Genomic DNA, 20,905 nt, shown 5'->3' on the forward strand with positions numbered 1-20,905 from the left:
CAGCAGGTTTATCCTTGCCAGTCTGGTCATCCATAACGCTCATCAGCACAAGAGCCCGATAATGTTTTTTGAAATTGGCTATTATGCCCTGATCCATAGGTTGGATCAGAGAGGTAGTGTTTGGTGGCAGGAAGACCACCTTGACGTTAGACAGCCTGACATCATCACTGTGTTCAGCACAATTATCGCAAAGCAACAAAATCTGATGCTTTTGTGCCCACATTCTAGTGTCTAACTTCTTTAGCCACTGCTTCCAAATTTCCCCAGTCATCCATGAATTTGCGTTAGCCTCGTGTGACACAGGAGGTTGCTTAACATTGTTGAAGCAACAGGGCTGTTTGCTCTTTCAAATGACGAGTGGTTCCAACTTCTCACTCCCATCCATATTGCAGCAAAGGAGGATCGTCAGTCAGTCAGTCCTTTGACGTTTTACTTCCTGTAGTTTTGACTTGTTTGAATGCAAGTGTTCCATCAGGAATCGCTCGCCAGTAGAGACCGTTTTCGTCAGCATTGAAAATGTCATGAGGTGCAAACTCGTTCAAGATAGTAGGAAGAACTGAAACAACTAAATTTTCAGCACCAAAGTCATCAGCGTCTTGTTTTTCACCATGCTGTTCCTTGAATTTTATGTTGTTCCTCTCCTTCCATCTTTCCAACCATCCAACAGTGGCTTTGAATTCAGTTAGTCTAAGACTTTCAGCTAGCTGATTAGCTTTCTCCATAAGCAGTGGACCACTGACAGGAAACTGTCTGCTCCTGACATGAGAAAACCACGGAAGAAGAGCATCTTCTACATCCTCAGTTTTTCCCGCCCGTTTACATTTTCTCTGTGGATTTGTATTGTTTTGCCAGTCTTCCAGAAGCTGATCTTTCTGCTTCAAGATACGTGAAATTTGACTGGGATTGACACCATATTCTTTAGCAATAGATGCTTGACTTTGTTTTCTAATTTTTTAAGAACTTCTGTTTGTTCAGCCAGTGTTAAAGTCTTACAATTGCGCGATGACGACGATGACTCCATTGTACACTCTAACAACTTTCTTTCGCTTATTCTGCCTGTGGCAGTTAACCAACGAGATTTCAAATTTATCGCCCCTTTGTCACATGCCAATCGGCTTCCATATTCCGTGCGTGCGCTTATGCGGAGTCTTTCTTGCAGAGGAGCGCTCTTTGCATATAAGCGAATCTTGCACTTATCAGTGGTGTGCTAAACCGAAGTTTGTCCCCATAGAAATTGATGGTGCCAAAAACGGGACCGAAGTACAGCATGCAGTTAAACAGAGCATGCACTTATCTGACATGCACTTAAATGGAGTACACTGTATTTTCTCAGGTTAATCCTGAGTCTCTTCCCTTTCACCTTTGTCCTGTTCCTCAATCTAAAGCTTCCTTTCCATTGAAAGAGACTCGCCTCCTTTGCATTTATGCCATGGAGGTCCTTTTCAATACAACTAAAAGCATTCACCTCTAGAAACCAACCGACAAACACATTGTGATTCAATTTTAAAATGAACAACCACTCTGGGAGGGGGGGGGGGGAGTTGGGAAGGGGGCGGGGGAATGTTAAACATTGATGGTGGAATTATTACCTTGCTTGTATTCAGCTTGTTCCGAGCCAAATGGTTGTATACTGAGCTCGCTGATTGTTAATTCTGTTGCATCATAAATAAAATTGTTGAAACATAAAATGAACAACCAACCTATCACATCAAAGATTGTAGTTGGCTTCAGTAACTAAAGGTCTAGATCACATACGTGATTCCTTCATGGTGATCCCGACCCTGTCAGTAGTCCAGTGGTACAACCCAAGTCCCCGTTATATCCCCCCCCCCCCCCCCCCAACCATACTCCAGATCACAATTTTAAAAGCTATGGGCTGTATGTGGTAATCTGTCCCATATTGGCAACCAAGTTTGTTGAAATTGCCATGGAGGTATTTATATTTCAACCGTTTTTATTGATGACAACTCAAAAAGTACAAATCCACCTTAACATAGCAGCATCAAAACAATTGTACAAAGCTCAGTGGAACAACACTTCAAGCATACAACATTACGTACAGCCATCAAATTTTGTAATATAGCACTTATCCCTCCCTCCCCCCAAACCATGTTCTGTATTTAACATTTATGTATTAACTATTGTTATGGATGAAAATGCATGACTAGCAATTCCTTATTAAACAATAAAAGTCTGATAACAAATAATTCTATCATAACCCATAAACTTCTATATTAAACTCCAATAATTGTGTCTTGTGTTTTGCTCTGTGTATTATTACCTCGTTTAAATCCCAACAAGCCCTGGAGGTATTTAAATGTTTCTCTCAGATCTCCCCTCTACCGCCTTTCTTCCACAGTATACATATTGAGGTCTTTAAGTCTGTCCCCATACATTTTATGATGACCACTGACCATTTTAGTAGCTACCCTGTGTACCAACTCCATCCTGTTTATATCTTTTTGAATGTGCAGTCTCTCTGAATTGTACAGAATACTGTATTCTAAATGAGGTCTTACCTGACTCTTTTATGTTTCAACAATTTTTTATTATCAATGAATTCAACATAACACTGCATTATTTCCAATGTTTAACATAAACAGATATTTCCCCCCCCCCCCCCCCACCTCATTTATCTTATATTAGTACAATAAGATCAGCTATTATCTTCCACAATAGTATGATGTTTCATTTTTCCATCCGTATATCTACTAGTTCCCCTTCTCCCATTCCCCCCCCCTGCCCTCCCATTCTTCATGCTCTCCCCTGTAACCCACATGAATCCCCATGCATTCTAGTATCATATAGAGTCCGTTCATAAGGTATTAATAATCAGACTCCGCCCTTTCTGTGTCATCTTTTCCAAGTAGCAGCCCCAGATTTTAAGAAATCTCGTTTTTCTTTTATCACTTCCTTTAGCCTCTTTTGCTTCCCAGACCAACAATTGGTGTACTTGACTACGCCAATGCCAGAAATTTGGCGGGTTGTGTATAGTCCAGTGTTGCATAATACATTTCCTTGCAATCAAACATAATTTGCGCCGTAGCAATACTTTATCTGCATTTACACTCGGTTGTACCTCCTTCATATCTAGTATTAGTTGCAATGGATTCATATCTACTTTACTACATAGCACACCTGTAAGATAATTAGTTATTTGTCTCCAATATCGTTGTATTAATACACAGTTCCACATCGCGTGATAGATAGAGTTCTCAACATTATTACATTTTAAACAAAGAGCTGTTTCTATACCCCCAGCTTTATACAATTGAACCTGTGTAAAGTATGCCCTGTGTATCATTCTAAATGCACATTCTCTATAATCAGTTCCCCCTATCAGGTGTGGAATACTTTTGATTTGTGCTACTATATCCCAGGATTGCAAGTCCTTCCCTATATCTTTTTCCCATTTCTGTTTCACCAGATTCATCTCCTTCTCAGGAGTTAGGCTCCATAATCTCTGATATAATTGTGATATAGAAGGGGCATTTTCTGTAATTTCCTCAAAGAAGGTAATAATTTTGTTACCTAACTTAAGTGTGAGTGTTTCTTTATTTAATTTTTGTATGTAATGCTTAAGTTGATAGTATGCGTAAGCACCCTGCCAACCTGGTTCCTCTTGATGAAGCAGCTGCGGTAATGGTTTAATATCCCCATTCTCCCCTAATACGTCTGCCAGGGTTTTCACACCTAACTTTCCCCATTCATCAAAGATTTTGTTCTCCATTCCTGGTTTGAAGACCGGATTTCCTCTTATACTTAATAGCTCCGTTATTCTTGAGTCTCCACCTAATAATATGCCTATAAATTTCCACACCTCTCTCAAAGGTTTAAGTAAAATGTTGTGTCTAATTCTTTGAGGGGTTTCCACATTCCGTAGATGTAATAAGGTAGTAAAATGATATGGGCTGAATAGTGCATCTTCTATCTCTATAGGTGTATGATCGGAAGCATGGAATAATCTATCTCTCACCAGTCGCAATAAGCATGCCATGTTATAATATTTAATATTGGGAATTCCAAGACCCCCCTGTCTCCAACCTCCCAACATGTGTTTTTGTTGTATTTTAGCTTTTTTCTTAGCCCAACAAAATCTGAACATTATTCGGTATAAGCGCTTTTATATCTTTCTGCAACAAGGCTATAGGTAAGATCTGCAACATATATAACCATCTCGGTAATATCACCATTTTAAGAAGATTGATCCTCCCCGTGAGCGAAATTGTTAGCGTGCCCCATGATTCTAACTGTTGTTTTGTCTGCTCCAGTAATTTTTCAACATTTAGATGATATAGCTCTTTTGGTCTAGCCGGCATCTGTATACCCAAGTATAAAAAAGATTTGTGTGCCTGCTTCAAAGGAAAATCTCCCCCCCATAGCTTGTGTATGTCCACGTTAATCTGAAGCGCTTCTGACTTGTCTATATTCAGTTTGAAACCCGAATAATCTCCATATTCTCTAAAAAATTTGCAAGAGATTCTCTAGAGTATCTTTCGGCTTCGTAATAATCATTAACAAGTCATCCGCAAATGCGGCTATCTTAAATTCCTGTCCTTTAATTTTTACCCCTGTTATCGCTGCACAACCATGTATGTCTCTAATTAATGGGTCTAATTGAAGTGCGAATAACAGAGGCGACAGAGGACAACCCTGTCTAGTTCCCCTACTTATCTGAATTTCACCCGATATATTTCCATTTACCAGCACCTGTGCTCTTGGCTTATGATATAATGCTCTAATTGCCTGCACAAAGATGCCATTAAATCCATATTTCTCTAGCACCGAGTACAGAAAGGGCCATTCCACTCTATCGAACGCCTTTTCTGCGTCGAAGCTGATCATCAAAGCTTGTTCTTTGGAATGACCCAGTCCTTCCAAGGATGCCAGAATACTCCGCAAATTTTTTGTAATTGATCGCCCTTGGACAAATCCAACCTGTGCTGGATGAATAAGGTGAGGCAATATCCCTCCCAATCTTTTGGCCAGTATTTTTGCAAACAATTTTGCCTCTTGGTTTATTAGGGAAATGGGTCTATACGATGTCACCAGTTGTTCATCTCGCTTGGGTTTAGGAAATACTACTATCTTAGCTAAATTCATATTGTCAGATAAGGTACCTTTCTCTATCCATTCATTGAACACCTCGGTCAAGGTAGGAAGAATCGAAGCCCCCATCATCTTATAGAATTCCGCTTTAAAGCCGTCTGGACCTGATGCTTTACCTAATTTACTCTGTTTGATTGCCCAACCCACCTCATCCTCACTAATCCTGGCATTTAGCCGCTTTCTGTCTCTGTTTTGCAGCCTCGGGATATGAATACCCTCCAAGTAAGCCTCCCCCTGTAGCTCGTCTTGATCTGCCCTCTTATAAAGTTCTTGATAATAGATTTGAAACGCCTGTCGAATTTCTTTATTAGAGTGTATGAGATTCCCATTTTTATTTTTAAGAGTTGTTATATTTCGGGAAGCAAACTTAGATGCTATAAGTCGAGCTAAATATTTGCCCCCTTTATTCCCATGCTTGTAAAGTTGAAAGCGATAGTAGGCCTGAGACTTCACTTCTCTCTCATGTAATTTGGTATTTAAAGTTGTTTGTATGGTCAGAATCTCTTGTCTAATATCATTATTAGGTTTCAAACCATATTGTCGGTTTAATTTACCTAAGAGTTGTTCCAGTCTCAATATTTCTCTGTCTCTCACTCGTTTATATTGCGTTACATAGCTGATTATTTCACCCCTCAACACAGCTTTCGCTGCTTCCCAGTAGGTACTGGTCTCAGCCACTGAGCCTTCATTGAAATGCTTAAATTCTGCCCATTTGGCTTGTAAGTGTTCCCCAAATCTTGCATCTTTAATTAAATATGTTGGAAACGTCCAACTTTTTAGCAAGTCCTCATCTTCCCCTCCTTTCCATGTCACTCCGACCACCAAATGATCCGATATGACACAGGGATCTATGTGTGCCTCGGTGATGTCTGTTATTATAGTTCGAGATACCAGCAAGTAATCAATTCTTGATGCTGACCCATGTGCTCTAGATTGGTGTGTATATTCTTTCTCCATTGGGTGCAAGGTACGCCAGACATCTATTAAATCTAATATTTCACATAAATCCGGTAGACCCCTAGTATCTATTTTTCGCATCTCCTTTGGCGGGTGCGATCTGTCCATAGTCGGATCCCAAGTCATATTAAAGTCTCCTCCCAACACTAGGGGTAAGTTTTCTAGTTGAGTGATTTGTGAAAGCAATTTCTTATAGAATTTTAAATCTAACACATTGGGAGCATATATATTTCCCAAAATTATAGTTTTTTTGTTAATGGTTACTATGCTTAGTATAAATCTACCCTCCGGGTCTGGAATAGTTTTATGTATTTTAACTGTTAGCCCTTTCCGAAAAAGTATAGCTACCCCCCCTTTCCGACCCACAGCCGCAGCTGCCACACAATCCGCCACCCACCATTTGGCTAATTTGGCGTGTTCCACTGTTGATAAATGTGTTTCTTGGAGCAGTGCAATATCTGCTTTTATATGTTTAAGATGACGCAATATTTTTGATCTCTTAATGGGGGAATGTATTCCCCCCACATTCCAGGTTACTACCTTAAGTGGTTATCTTTCATATTCCGATTCTCCATCGTCTGATTACCTTTTACTGCTAAGAGTAGCCAGCCCAGCCTCCAGCCACTCCTGCTCATGCCCCGTGTTCTCATTTTCATGTATGTATGCGTCTGTAGGTTACATTGAGCTACTCTCTTCCCCCTCCCCCCCTTGAATTGTCCTTTAATTATCTGTTCCCTAACCTCCCCCCTCCCCCCATTCCCCCCCAATAGCCCTCTCCTTCCCGTAGGAAGCAGGTCACTGTCGACGCTCCTCCTCCCATCATTTGTATCCGTCCCTTCTCTACTCATTCTTCCATTAATGATATATTACATGTGTGAGTAGGTATTACCCCTCCATCATTCAGTCCCCCAACACATTTAACTTTTAAATTTGCTAGTCTCTACGGTTATTAAGCAAGATTAGTGTTACTAATCTTAAGAAGTTTTATTGTTGTCAGGTTCTTTCAATCTAAGATTGCTATACTTTCAAATCTAATTTAACTGATTCCTGGCCCTGCGACTTGAATTGCCCACAGTATCAAATAACTAACAACAAAAGTAATATCTTAACATCAGTGTGCAATATCTATTATAGCATGCTTTCATGATATCCAAAATTCCTGGCCACTATTCATGCTCATATCGTCCCTTTTCTTTCATCTTACTTGTACATCAGTTGGCCACCCAATGTTTTCATTATCCATCATGTCCACCTTAAATCCAACTTGTATCTCTTTTCAATTTATCCTGTAATATTCTCCTTCATGTATCATCTGCCCCGATATCCTCTGATTACTATTCTCATCTCAATTATTAGTCCCTTGTCGTGGCTTTTATTCCTTTTCTTTTCGTTCTTCACACCATTGTAAATTGTCTCCATCATTTAGCAAAGTCAATTGAAGAGTGCCTTATTTCTGCCGTGCAATCCTTCCCTCTCAAGGTTCCGGCCTCTCTTCCATCTGCTGCACAAATAGTTTTGCTTCTTCCACAGTGGTGAACAACTTCGTGCCCGAAGAATGGATGATTCTCAGCTTCGCGGGGTATAATAGCGCAAATTTGATCTTCTTATTGACCAATGTTGAGCATATCGATAAAACTTTTTTCTTTGCGCCGCCACCGTCACTGAATAATCCTGAAAACAAAGAATTTTGCGGTTTCCACTGTATAATTCTTTGCCGCTGCGTAGAGCTTGCAAAATGGCATTTTTATGGTTGAAATTAAGAATTTTGCAGATGACTACACGTGGTCTTCCCTCCGTCGCGTTCTTCGGCCCCAGTCGATGTGCGCGCTCGATTCTTAGCGGCCCCAGCGTCTCTGGCAACTCTAGTTCTGCTGTGAACCACGTTTCAAGATATTTGCTGAGTTCGCGATCTCCTTGCCCTTCAGTTAGTCCCACAATTCGGAGATTGTTCCTCCTCGACCTATTTTCTAGGTCTTCAAGTTTGTCATCATAGGAGGTAATTGTTTTCTTCAGTTGGTTTATCTCCGCTTCTAGGACACTGACTCGGTCTTCTGTTTCACTGGCCCGCTGTTGATATTGCGCCATATCCGTTTGTATTTGGGCTATACTGTTATTGAGGGATTCCAGCTTGCTGTCCAGGGAATTCAATTTTTTATCTAATATTACCTCTAGCGCTTGTGTGACTTCTCCCACAATCTCAGCGGCCCAGGCGGACCCCACCGCCGACGTTCCCGGGCTCGCCGGCGCCGCCATTTTGTCTTCAGCTATGCGAGTCTTTTCTTTCTCTTTTCTTGTGTTTTTTGTCGCCATTACCGTAACTTTCTCCACTCGTTGCGTCCACTATGAATTCGGCTAATGTTCTCTCTCAATTAGCAGGTTGTTAGTCCTTTTTTTGTAGCGATATTTTGCACAGATGTTTGAGGAGAAGGCAGGAGCGATTCAGCTAGCGTCCACTCCCGCTCATAGCGTCACGTGACCTCTTACCTGACTCTTTTAAATAAAGGCATCATTGCCTCCCCTTCTTTGCCCCCTAAACTGTACCATTCCCTTGGGTTTTTGCAGCCCAGGTGTAGGACCATGTATTTTTTTTTAAGCATTAAATCTTATCTGCCAAATTCCAGATCAAGCTTTGCTAGATCCTTCCTCATGTTATCCACACCATCAGTGCTATCATCCTCAGAGGCACAACTTACCAGACAGCCCTTCAGAAATATCGCTTACAAAAATGTTAAAAAGAACCAGCCGTAGAACTGAACCTTGTGGCACACCACTGGTAACCTCCTTTTCCTCAGAGTGAGCTCCATTTACCACTTCACTCTGTTGCCATCCACTCAACCAGCTTCTAACCTTTCAGTCAGTTTAGGGCCCATACCAAGGGCACTCAGTGTCATCTGTGTGGAACCATGACAAAGGTTTTGTTAAAATCTAAGTACACTACACCTAGCACTCTCCCTTGATCAAACTCTTTGGTCACACAGTCAAAGAAATGAATCAAATTTGTCAGACAAGACCTGTCTCATGTGAAACCATGCTCATTGGATTCCAGAAGGTTCACTATTCTGGTGTGTTTGTTTTTAAGCATTTCCATTAATTTACTTAGCACAGAAGTCAGATTTACCAGCTTGTTGTTCCCAGTCTCTTATGTCTGCTGTTGTGGAGAGGGATCACATTCGCCTGTCTCCATTTTTCCAGGACCACTCCCGACTCGAGAAAAGCATTGAAAAGGTCAGCCAGCGGAGCCACCAGAACTACCCTAAGTTCTTTCAGTACCCTTGGATGTGTGTTATCCAGCCCCATTGCTTTGTCCACCTTAGGTTTAGCTAGCTCCTCACGCATACAAACCTCTGAAAATTGTTTAGGGACTATCACTGCTCCATTCCTATTTGTTTGTCTTCTGCAGTCCTGCTCCTGGCCCTTCAGCTGTAAACACAAACAGAAATATTTGTTAAGTAATTCCGCCTTATTTTTATCAGTTTCTACATATACCACATGACTGAAGAGGGGCAGACATGAGGTGGGGGGTGTGAAGCAAGATGGTGGCTGCTAGCTAGCAGTACTTGCTGCCTGTGGCAGCCTTCTTGTGAGGTGAAGCTGAAAAGTAAATTTGAGAAATAGCCAACTACTCTAGCTATAGCTCTGATTTTTATCCTGGGGCTGAAAGCTTAGGAGTCACTGGTGTGTCTTTGAGTGAAATGTAGACCAGAAGAGGCTCTGGCATTAGTCTTCCTCATGCCCTGAAACAAAGGAACCTTCTTTGAACCCCACTCGGAGTGCTGAGGCAAGGTTGTGTAGCAGCACAGGCATGTTAGTGGCAGGAGAGAGACTGGAATTGGTATCAGGAATGTCTGCTGCTTCCAGTTGTAGTGGAGGCAGCAGTGAGCAAAACTGCAGGGGCCGGGGTTTAGCACACAAGCTTAATTTGAAGAAAAAGCCAGTTGTTAATATAGAAACATAGTATTGGCAGGTAAAAAACAAAATGGTCTCTCTAGTTTGCTCTTTTTTTTTTTTTATATATCATTTTTATTGATGGTCATAAGTTTACAAGTGATAATGAAGTGAAGAAATGCATTACATTGCAAGTATATTTCAAACAACTTAACAAACATCCAACTTATTCAAACTGGCCATCCATAATTTTGTTCTTTCCCGCCTTATTCCTTCTAACTCCCCTCCTTCCCACCCCCCTCCCACCCTCCCTCCCGTGAGCATTACCCATTCAGGATTCTACTGCGAGCCGTGGGGGTCAAGGTATCCCAGAACAGTAACCAACATTGTAATAGTCTATCTCCCCGTGGGGATGCTAAGTCATTCACCTCCCTACGTTCCAGGGCACCCAGGGAGATCATGAGGGATCGCCATCTTGACACAGAAGGTGGCTCTGCTGAAATCCAGTTCAGTAGGATCGTTTTCTTTCCCATAGCAACCGCCCTTCGGAGTAAAGGCAGCATACCCCTTCTCCGGTTCCCCCTCACTCTGTATTTGTCGAACAATAAAGCGGGAAAGGGGTACCATGTCAACTCCCAAACAGTTGAGACAAAGGCACAGAGTTGAACCCAGAAAGCACGGACCGGGGGACACAACCAGAACATATGTCCCAAGTGTGCTCCAGGTCTCGCACACCTGGGGCAATCATCCAAGGGACGCATGGCAGCCCTGAACGCCCTGTGTGGTGAAATGTAGAGCCTCATCGTAAATTTATACTGGGATTCCCGTAGTGTCACATCTCTGAAGGTCCTATATCCGATAACCAGATTAGTTTGTACCATTGCACCAGTAATAGGACAACCCAAATCTCCAGTCCAAGCCCTGGCAATCTGATCATATGTTATCTCCGGGCAGAGTTCTTTAATTTTAAAATGGTAGAATTTAAGAGGAACCAAAAGCTGCGCCTCCAGGTCAAGCAAATCTGTGAGTTGCCTCCGTCTCTGCGCGGTCAAAGAGACTCGAGGGAGGGAGGCAATGTAATGACTCAGTTGTAGATAAGAAAAAGTGGCCTGTACCGGGAGTCCAGCAGTCTCACATAAGTCTTTAAAGGACCTACATTTTCCTTCTTTTGTTAGCACCTGGAACAAAAAAACTGTCCCCCCCTCTCTCCATTTCCGGAAGGTCACAGTATCCGTGCCCGCTGGGAAATCTGCGTTTCCTCCAATCGGCAGGAAGGGGGAGGAGTGGCACTCAAAGTCCCCAGCTTTGCACAACCATCGCCATGTCCGTCTTAGTGGCATAAAGATAGGAGAACATCCTTTAGCAGTAGGTGCTTTGCCTGCTGGCGCATGTAGCCAATAACTAAAATGGCACCTGCTCACCATTATGGTTTCAGTGATGGGAAATGAAAAATAGGACGTTCCCCTGAACCAGTCTGCAATGTGTCTCATACAACCCGCCACAGACATACGCTGTATACTATGAACCCCAAGCCCTCCTTTAGGTATTGGAAGATATGTCTGTTTTTGTGTGACCCTGGGCCTTTTCCCTTTCCAGAGATATCTAGCAAGTAGTCTGTGCAATTTCCGTTCATCTTTATATAGGAAGAAAAGGGACAACACCTGAACCACATATAACCATTTAGGGACCAAAATCATATTGTACAGAGCCACCCGTCCCCACAAAGACAAGGGGAGGCGCTGCCACATTTCTAAGGTGTGTCGTGTCTCCCTCCACAAGGGGGCTAGATTAATTCTGTAAAGTTGTGTTAATGAAGTTGGTATTCTAATCCCCAGATAGACCAAATAATCCGTGGTCCACTTCAACGGGAACCTTCCCTCCCAGCGCTCCCGCACCAAAAGGGGTATTGGCAGCGCCTCAGATTTCTGTGAGTTAAGCTGAAAACCCGAATAGTATCCAAACTCTGCTATGTGGTCTAAAGCTATTGGCAGCGATGTTTGGGGGTGTGTCAACACTAAAAGAATATCGTCCGCGTAGGCTAGTACTTTGATATGGAGATGTGGCAACTGAACTCCCTGTACCTCTGGATCTTTTATGATGTTACGGAGCAAGGGTTCTAGATAAATCAAAAATAAAAGTGGGGATAGGGGGCAGCCCTGTCTAGTGCCCCGTCTTACCAAAAAACGCGGAGTGCACATTCCGTTCACGAGGACCCGGGCCCCAGGGTCAGTATATAAGGTATCAATTGCATGCAAGTACCACCCGGACAGCCCCACGTATCTGAGTATTTGAAAAAGGTAGTCCCAGTTCACTTGGTCAAATGCCTTAGTAGCATCCAGGCCCGCCAGCAACAGTGGGTGATTCGTGGCCTCAGCTTGCGCTACAGCCAACAAGGCCCTACGTACATTTAGACCTGGGTGTCTCCCCCGTACGAATCCCACCTGGTGGTCTCCCACTAAAGTCGGGAGATGTACAGCCAATCTATCAGCAAGGATCTTAGCTAAAATTTTTACATCAACATTGAGAAGGGAAATTGGTCGATAAGACCCCGGCTGATCTGTCGGCTTACCCGGTTTAGGGATTAAGACAATTAAGGCTTCATTCGATTCCCTTGGTAGTCTCCCCACCTCCACCGCTGCATCAAGGTGAAGAGTCAGGGGAACACTCAGTTGAGTCGACAGTAATTTGTAGTATTCTGTAGAGAATCCGTCCAGGCCCGGAGTTTTACCCAAAGATAAACCTCTGATCGTTTGTTGAACTTCTCGAGCCTGGAGGGGGGCATTCAATTGGTCTCTGATGATGGGGGACAGCACCGGGAGTCCTGCATCTCTCAAGTATTCCTCTAATTGTGGTCCACCCTGCTGCGCCTCTGGTTGGTACATTCGAGAAAAATAATCCCGAAATATAGTCAGTATGTCTTTAGGGCAGGATTTACGAGAGCCATCAGGCGCCAACATTGTAGGGATAAATGTCCTGTCTGACCAGGCTTTGGCAACTTTAGCTAGCAGTTTCCCAGGTCTGTTGCCCAATTTGTAATATTGATATCTACGACTAAAGGCCTGCTTCTTGGCACGTTCGTGTAGTAATGAATCTAGGGCCACCTGTGCCGCAATCACATTATCGTAGTTGGTCTGGGTTCGACAGCGCATGTGTGCACGTTTGGCTTGTTGATATTTCCGCTCCAGCGTAATTATTCCTTGGGAGATCTTTTTGTGTCTTGCACTTAAGTAGCTAATAATTTCCCCTCTCATGACCGCTTTAGAAGTTTCCCAGAATAATGTCGGGTTATCCTTATGAGCCACATTATCAGACTCAAACAGGTTCCATTTTTGTACTAGAAATTTACCAAAATCTCTGTCCCCAGCTAAATAGGATGGGAACCTCCAAGATTTAAATCTATCTACGGCGTGTCCCAGAGCCATATCAGCCCAAACTGGAGTGTGATCTGAGATCGCCATAGGTGCCATGTCCGTCTTAATTACCCGGGAAAAAAGTGATGTAGAGACTAAGAGGTAGTCTATACGGGACCAGGTCTTATGGGCTTTCGAGAGGTGTGTATAGTCCCGCCTCTGAGGGAATAATAACCTCCAAGGGTCCACTAGGTCCATCATTTTACACAGATAAGGCAATCCTTTACTACGGGGAAGTGCACTCCATGCCCCAACCGTCGAGCGGTCAATTTCCGGGTCAAGTACTTGGTTGAAATCTCCCGCTACAATCCAAGGGGCCGTGTCATATTTAAGGCCTAGATTTATCAAAGTCTGAAAAAAATCTGCATCATAAACATTTGGGCCGTATATAGCACATAGATAATACTCCTGTCCCATAATGTTAAGATGGAGCAAAACATATCTTCCCTTTGGATCTTTTCCTATTAATTTAGAAGTACACGGGAGCCCTCTCCTAATCAGAATGGCCACTCCTCCCCGTCTGGCCCCAGAGGAGGAGTAATAACACTCCCCCACCCACTGTTGGCGCAGCTTCTGGTGTTCCTCGTCAGAGAGTTTAGTCTCCTGTAGGCAGACTATGGAAGCCTTTAGGCGGTTTAAGTGTGTTAAGATTTTTGATCTCTTGATTGGGGAGGTGATCCCAGCTACATTCCAGGTCACCAATCGCAAAGGTGCAGTCAGCATAATCCCCTCAAAATGGCCAAATTAACATGTAACAAAACCAAATCGGTGCCTTGGTTGCCCAGCCTCAACCAAAGGCCGTTTCTCCACCATCCAATTATTACATCAAATACCATTTGGTTATACAAATTTCCACGTATTCTCACAGCCCGCCATTTTGTTCCTGCATCATTCCGCTCGCCTCTACCCCTAAACCCACCCCCCCCCCCCCCCCACTCCCTCCCCCCCCCACTGCCCTCCCCCCATCTTCCCCCCCTTACCCATCTAGCCTGTCTAACCAACCTCACTCCTCCTTAGTGAGTGTATGAGGCAGAGGTCTAGATGCCAAAGGGACCCCACCCTTTGTGCAAGTTAAGAATGTTCTAGAAATGTCTCACATGTCTCCAAAATCTGCAAGTGTCGTGGCACAGGACACTGAAGTGTCTTCCCCGTCCAGCCCATTCTTCAACCGTTCTGCTGTGTGTCTCCGGTCTGCCGTTTTGTTCACCAACCATTCAAACTCACTCTTAGTCCACAAGCAGTTGATCGGCATTAGTAATCCAACAGGAACTTTTTGGAACTGAGTCAAATTAGAAGTTCAACTAGCAATCACCAACCAAAAACTCTGTCAACATTCCGGCATGGTTTGGTAACCGGCCATCGATTAAATTAGTGATCTCCCCCAGAGTCAGGTCTGGTAACGTTCCAACCAGGCCACCGCGTCTTCCGGGCTAGTATAAGCTGTCCAGGTTCCATTCTCCAAAATCTTCAACGTTGCTGGGTATTGCAAAGTAAACTTGATCTTGTTTCCCACCAAACGGGTACAAACTGTAGAAAAAGCTCGCCTTTGTGCTGCCAAGGCCGCGGAGTAATCCTGAAAGATACGAATTAAAGTTCCATCATATTTTGTAGTTTCCCTACAGCTTTTATAACATCGCAATATTGCAGCTTTTTGGGCATAGCAGTGAAATTTTGCTATCACCACTCTGGGCTTCAAATCTCTGGTAGGTCTGGGCCCCACGCGATGTGCACGTTCAATTCGGATCGCTCGGCCTTCACCCGCCTCCGGGAAGTTTGCTTGCAGCCATGTCTCTAGTGTTTGTTTTAAATCTTTATCTGCCAAAGATTCTGCGAACCCCACAAATCTGAGGTTATCGCGGCGCGAGCGATTTTCCAAGTCTTCTACTCGCTGTGCATTCTCCTGGATAAGGCGTTGTAATCTTTCAATCTCCCCCGAGTTGGTTTGCTGCCCGTCTTCCACCTCCGCAACTCGGGCTTCCAGTTCCCCCGTGCGACGCGACAGTTCTGTGGTAAGCGCCGACAAGCCTGTTATCTGGGCAGAAAGTTGTTCAAACTGAGGGGCCAGCGCTCCCACTACTGCCTCTGTAAGTTCTGGGAGCGTAAAATCAGAAGCCGGGCGGGAGGGTGAGTTCGCCGGCGAGGCGGTCGCCATCTTGGTTTCGCCGAGTCTCAGTTTATCTTCCTTTTTCTTTATGTTTTTCCCGGTTTGCGCCATCGCCGATCGCGTCAAATATTTGTCCATGCGTTGGGGAAGCAAGTTCTTCCTAAATCATCAGTTTTTGATGACTAAGACGCCGTTAAAACCTCGATTTTCGGGCAGGGTTCCCAGCAGCAGAGACTACCACGTCTTTCCCTGCTCACCGCATCACGTGACCCCCTCTCTAGTTTGCTCTTTAAGGTGATTAGGATTGTAGCTGCTGTTCTTAGAGGTTCTCCCTCCCACCACCTTGATTAAGGTTGTAGCTGCTTTTCTTGCAGGTTACTCTTCCCCCTCTCCGCCACCTTTGAAGTGCAAAAATAACTTCCCTGATTTTTTGAGCTGAGGCGCTCAGTGTTGGCTTCCATCTTCTTGCTATATAAGTACATAAGTATTGCAGTACTGGGAAAGGCCAAAGGTCCATCGAACCCAGCATCCTGTTTCCAACAGTGTCCAATCCAGGTCACAAATACCTGGCAAGATCCCAAAAATGTACAAAACATTTTATACTGCTTATCCCAGAAATAGTGGATTTTCTCCATTTAATAATGGTCTATGGACTTTTCCTTTAGGAAGCCGTCCAAACCTTTTTTAAACTCCGCTAAGCTAACCGCCTTTACCACATTCTTTGGCAATGAATTCCAGAGTTTAATTACACGTTGAGTGAAGAAAAATTTACTCCGATTCATTTTAAATTTACTACATTGTAGCTTCATCACATGCCCCCTAGTCCTAGTATTTTTGGAAAGCGTGAACAGACGCTTCACATCTACCCGTTGAACTCCACTCATTATGCTACAAATAAATAAATAAATAAAATTATTTTATAGACCTCTATCATATCTCCCCTCAGCCGCCTTTTCTCCAAGCTGAAGAGCCCTAGCCGCTTTAGCCGGGAAGTCGTCCCATCCCCTTTATCATTTTTGTCGCCCTTCTCTGCACCTTTTCTAATTCCAATATATCTTTTTTGAGATGCGGCGACCAGAATTGAACACAATATTCGAGGTGCGGTCGCACCATGGAGCAATACAAAGGCATTATAACATCCTCATTTTTGTTTTTATTTTTATTTATTTCATTTGTATCCCACATTTTCCCACATATTTGCAGGCTCAATGTGGCTTACAATGAATCGTTATTGGTGGAGCAGATTAGAAGATAACAATTAGTGTTACATCCAGAATATGGATGACGTAATAGAGATTGAACAATTGAATAAACAAGAAATTAAGCAGATGTAAGAAAAACAGTTCTGATTATAGGTAATGTAGAGATGTGTTACAATTGCATTTGCTGATTTTTGTGGTATGCCTTGTTGAAGAGGTGGGTCTTCAGCGATTTACGAAAGTTAGTTAGTTCATAAATATTTTTTAAGTTGAACGGCAGTGCGTTCCATAACTGTGTGCTCAGGTAAGAGAAGTTTGACGCATGCGTTAGTTTGTATTTTAGACCTTTGCAGCTGGGGAAGTGAAGATTAAGGAATGTGTGGGATGATCTTTTAGCTTTTCTGGGTGGCAAGTCTACCAGGTCTGACATGTAGGCTGGGGCGTCTCCGTGAATGATTTTATGAATTAGAGAGCATACCTTGAACGTGATACGTTTTTTAAGTGGGAGCCAGTGTAGCTTTTCCCTTAGGGGTTTAGCACTTTCATATTTTGTTTTTCCGAATATGTCTGGCTGCAGTGTTCTGGGCAGTTTGAAGTTTCTTGCTGATTTGCTCTTTACAGCCAGTGTACAGTGCATTGCCTATTAGATTGTAAGCTCTTTGAGCAGGGACTATCTTTCTTTTATGTTTGTGCAGTGCTGCTTATGCCTTGTAGCGCTATAGAAATGCTTAATAGTAGTAGTAGCAGTAATCTAGGTGACTGAGCACTATTGACTGTACCAGGTTGCGAAAGATGGTCCTTGGGAAGAAAGGTCTTACTCTTTTTAGTTTCCACATCGAATGGAACATCTTCTTGGTTGTATTTTTCCATTCCTTTCCTAATAATACCTAACATTCTATTTTCTTTCTTAGCCACAGCAGCACACTGAGCAGAAGGTTTCAACGTATCATCAACAGCGACACCTAGATCCCTTTCTTGATCCCGCGCTCCTAACGTGGAACCATGCATGACATAGCTATAATTCGGGTTCCTCTTTCCCACATGCATCACTTCGCACTTGCTCACATTAAACGTCATCTGCCATTTAGACTCCCAGTCTCGTAAGGTCCGCTTGTAATTTTTCACAATCCTCCCATGATTTAACGACTTTGAATAACTTTGTGTCATCAGCAAAATTAATTACCTCACTAGTTACTCCCATCTCTAGGTCATTTATAAATATGTTAAAAAACAGCGGTCCCAGTACAGAACCCTGGGGAACCCCACTAATTACCCTTCTCCATTGAGAATACTGACCATTTAACCCTACTCTCTGTTTTTTTATCTTTTAACCAGTTTTTAATACACAATAGAACACTACCTCCTATCCCATGACTCTCCAATTTCCTCTGGAGTCTTTCATGAGGTACTTTGTCAAACGCCTTCTGAAAATCCAGATACACAATATCAAGCGGCTCACCTTTATCCACATGTTTGTTCACCCCTTCAAAGAAGTGTAGTAGATTGGTGAGGCAAGATTTCCCTTCACTAAATCCATGTTGACTTTGTCTCATTAATCCATGCTTTTGAATATGCTCTGTAATTTTGTTCTTAATAATAGTCTCTACCATTTTGCCCGGCATCGACATCAGACTCACCGGTCTGTAATTTCCTGGATCTCCTCTGGAACCTTTTTTAAAAATTGGTGTTACATTGGCCACCCTCCAATCTTCCGGTACCACGCTCGATTTTAAGGATAAATTACATATGTCTAACAATAGCTCCGCAAGCTCATTTTTCAGTTCTATCAGTACTCTGGAATGAATACCATCCGGTCCAGGAGATTTGCTACTCTTCAGTTTGTAGAACTGCCCCATACATTCTCCAGGTTTACAGAGAATTCATTCAGTTTCTCCGACTTGTCAGCTTCGAATACCATTTCCGGCACCGGTATCCCACCTAAATCTTCCTCAGTGAAGACCGAAGCAAAGAATTCATTTAATCTCTCTGCTACAGCTTTGTCTTCCCTGATCGCCCCTTTTATTCCTCAGTCATCTAGTGGTCCAACTGATTCTATTGCCAGCTTCCTGCTTTTAATATACCTAAAAAAAAATTTTTACTATGTGTTTTTGCCTCCAACGCAATCTTTTTTTCGAAGTCCCTCTTAGCTTTCCTTATCAGCGCTTTGCATTTGACTTGACATTCCTTATGCTGTTTCTTATTATTTTCAGTCAGTTCCTTCCATTTTCTAAAGGATTTTCTTTTAGCTCAAATAGCTTCCTTCACCTCACTATTTAACCACGCCGGCTGTCGTTTGGTCTTCCATCCTCCTTTTTTAATACGCAGAATATATTTGCTTCCAGGATGGTGCTTTTGAATAGCATCCACGCCTGATGTAAATTTTTGACCCTCGCAGTCGCTCCTCTAAGTTTTCTTTTCACCGTTTTTCTCATTTTATCATAGTCTCCTTTTTTAAAGTTAAACGCTAATGTATTTGATTTCCTATGTATACTTACTTCAAAGCTAATATCAAATCCGATCATATTATGATCACTGTTATCAAGCGGCCCCAGCACCATTACCTCCCGCACCAGATCATGTGCTCCACTAAAACTAGGTCTAGAATTTTTCCTTCTCTCATCGGTTCCTGTACCAGCTGCTCCATAAAGCTGTCCTTGATTTCATCAAAGAATTTTACCACCCTAGCGTGTCCCAATGTTACATTTACCCAGTCAATATCAGGGTAATTGAAATCACCCATTATTATTGTGTTATCCCTAATTTCCTTTAACATTTCTGCATCCGTCTGTTCATCCTGGCCAGGCGGACTGTAGTACACTCCTGTCATTATCCTTTTCCCCTTTACACATGGCATTTCAATCTACAGTGATTCCAAGAAGTGTTTTGTTTCCTGCAGAATTTTCAATCTATTTGATTCAAAGCTTTTGTTAATATACAATGCTACCCCTCCACCAATTCGATCCACCTTATCACTACGATATAATTTGTACCCCGGTATGACAGTGTCCCTCTGGTTATCCTCCTTCCACCAGGTCTCAGAGATGCCTGTTATATCTAATTTTTCATTTAGTGCAATATATTCTAATTCTCCCATCTTATTTCTTAGGCTCCTGGCATTGGCATATAGACATTTCAGACTGTGTTTGTTGCTCCTATTTACATCATGCTTAGTACTTAACAGTACTAATTTGCAATCTTTTGTCTGATTCTTATTTTTATTTAGGGACAGCTGATCTACTACGGTCTCTCTTGCAACCTCACTATCAGGATACCCTATCTTCCCTGTTTTAGTGATATCTTTGAAAGATACCTTATCCCGAACAAAGTATTCCATTCCTTTTTTTTAACGCCATCTCTTGGAGTCATAACATACAATGGCTTCCTTGGAAGATTGGCTTGTGGTGTACTAAAGTTTGTGGCACACTTTGACAATAGCTATTGCTTTCTTCCGAAGAGACTAATCTCTCTGTTTTATTCTACAGGCGTCTGACAGACAGACAGCGAGCCCTGATGATGAGTTATGCTGAGGATGAAACTGATGTGGAAGGGACTGTAAACGGAGTGACAAATACAGCTACAGGTAAATTGGGGGGGGGGGGGGGGGTGTTTGATGCGCTTCAGTAATAATAAAGTGATGGTACCACTTTGAGTATAGTCAGGACTTCCACAGACCTGCAAAACATACATACTTCTTAGCAGCTTTATGGTTCTTTTAGGATAACAACTGTCTAATATTAGATTTTGAATAGAACTTTCAAGGGTGTGGTCATCTTGTACATTTTAGTATTCAGCTCTAGTGGCCAGAGGTGGCTGTTGAACAGGGATGTGTTGTGAACCAAGTATGATAGATTCATTTCTCAGTATATTCTAATTGCTGTTCCAGCTGTTGATAGGGAGCACTGTTCCTGAAGTGAGGCACCAATGATCAGTTATGTTTTATGCTATTCTGAAATAGCGCCCTAAATTAGCGCTGGAACAGTTTGTTTATTTATTTGTTGTATTTGTACCCCACATTTCCCCACCTATTTGCAGGCTCAATGTGGCTTACATAGTACCGTCAAAGGCATTTGCCCTGTCGGTGGATAACAAATACAAAGTTGTATAGTGATCGTATGAGGTATAAGTGGAGGGTCGGAATGGATGAAGATTGCGTGTTGTCCTGTTCGATCATAGTCATGCTTTGTTGGTAGGTGAAGAGGGTTACGTGGGGTCGTTGGGTTAGGCCTTTTTGATGAGGTTGG

The 20,905-nt window shown here is 42.8% G+C and overlaps 1 protein-coding gene across 3 annotated transcripts in view; it reads left to right on the plus strand.

The window, feature by feature from the left end:
* DNAJA3 (DnaJ heat shock protein family (Hsp40) member A3) overlaps window positions 1–20,905 on the plus strand; it is a 197,092-nt gene that overhangs the window by 116,626 nt on the left and 59,561 nt on the right. For all 3 annotated transcript variants that reach the window (XM_030212294.1, XM_030212295.1, XM_030212296.1), the window contains exon 10: window positions 20,147–20,244. In XM_030212294.1, coding sequence (XP_030068154.1) covers window positions 20,147–20,244 — 98 coding nt within the window. The remainder of the gene's footprint in view (window positions 1–20,146; window positions 20,245–20,905) is intronic.

The sequence above is a fragment of the Microcaecilia unicolor genome, chromosome 8, assembly GCF_901765095.1.
Source record: "Microcaecilia unicolor chromosome 8, aMicUni1.1, whole genome shotgun sequence".
NCBI lineage: Eukaryota > Metazoa > Chordata > Amphibia > Gymnophiona > Siphonopidae > Microcaecilia > Microcaecilia unicolor.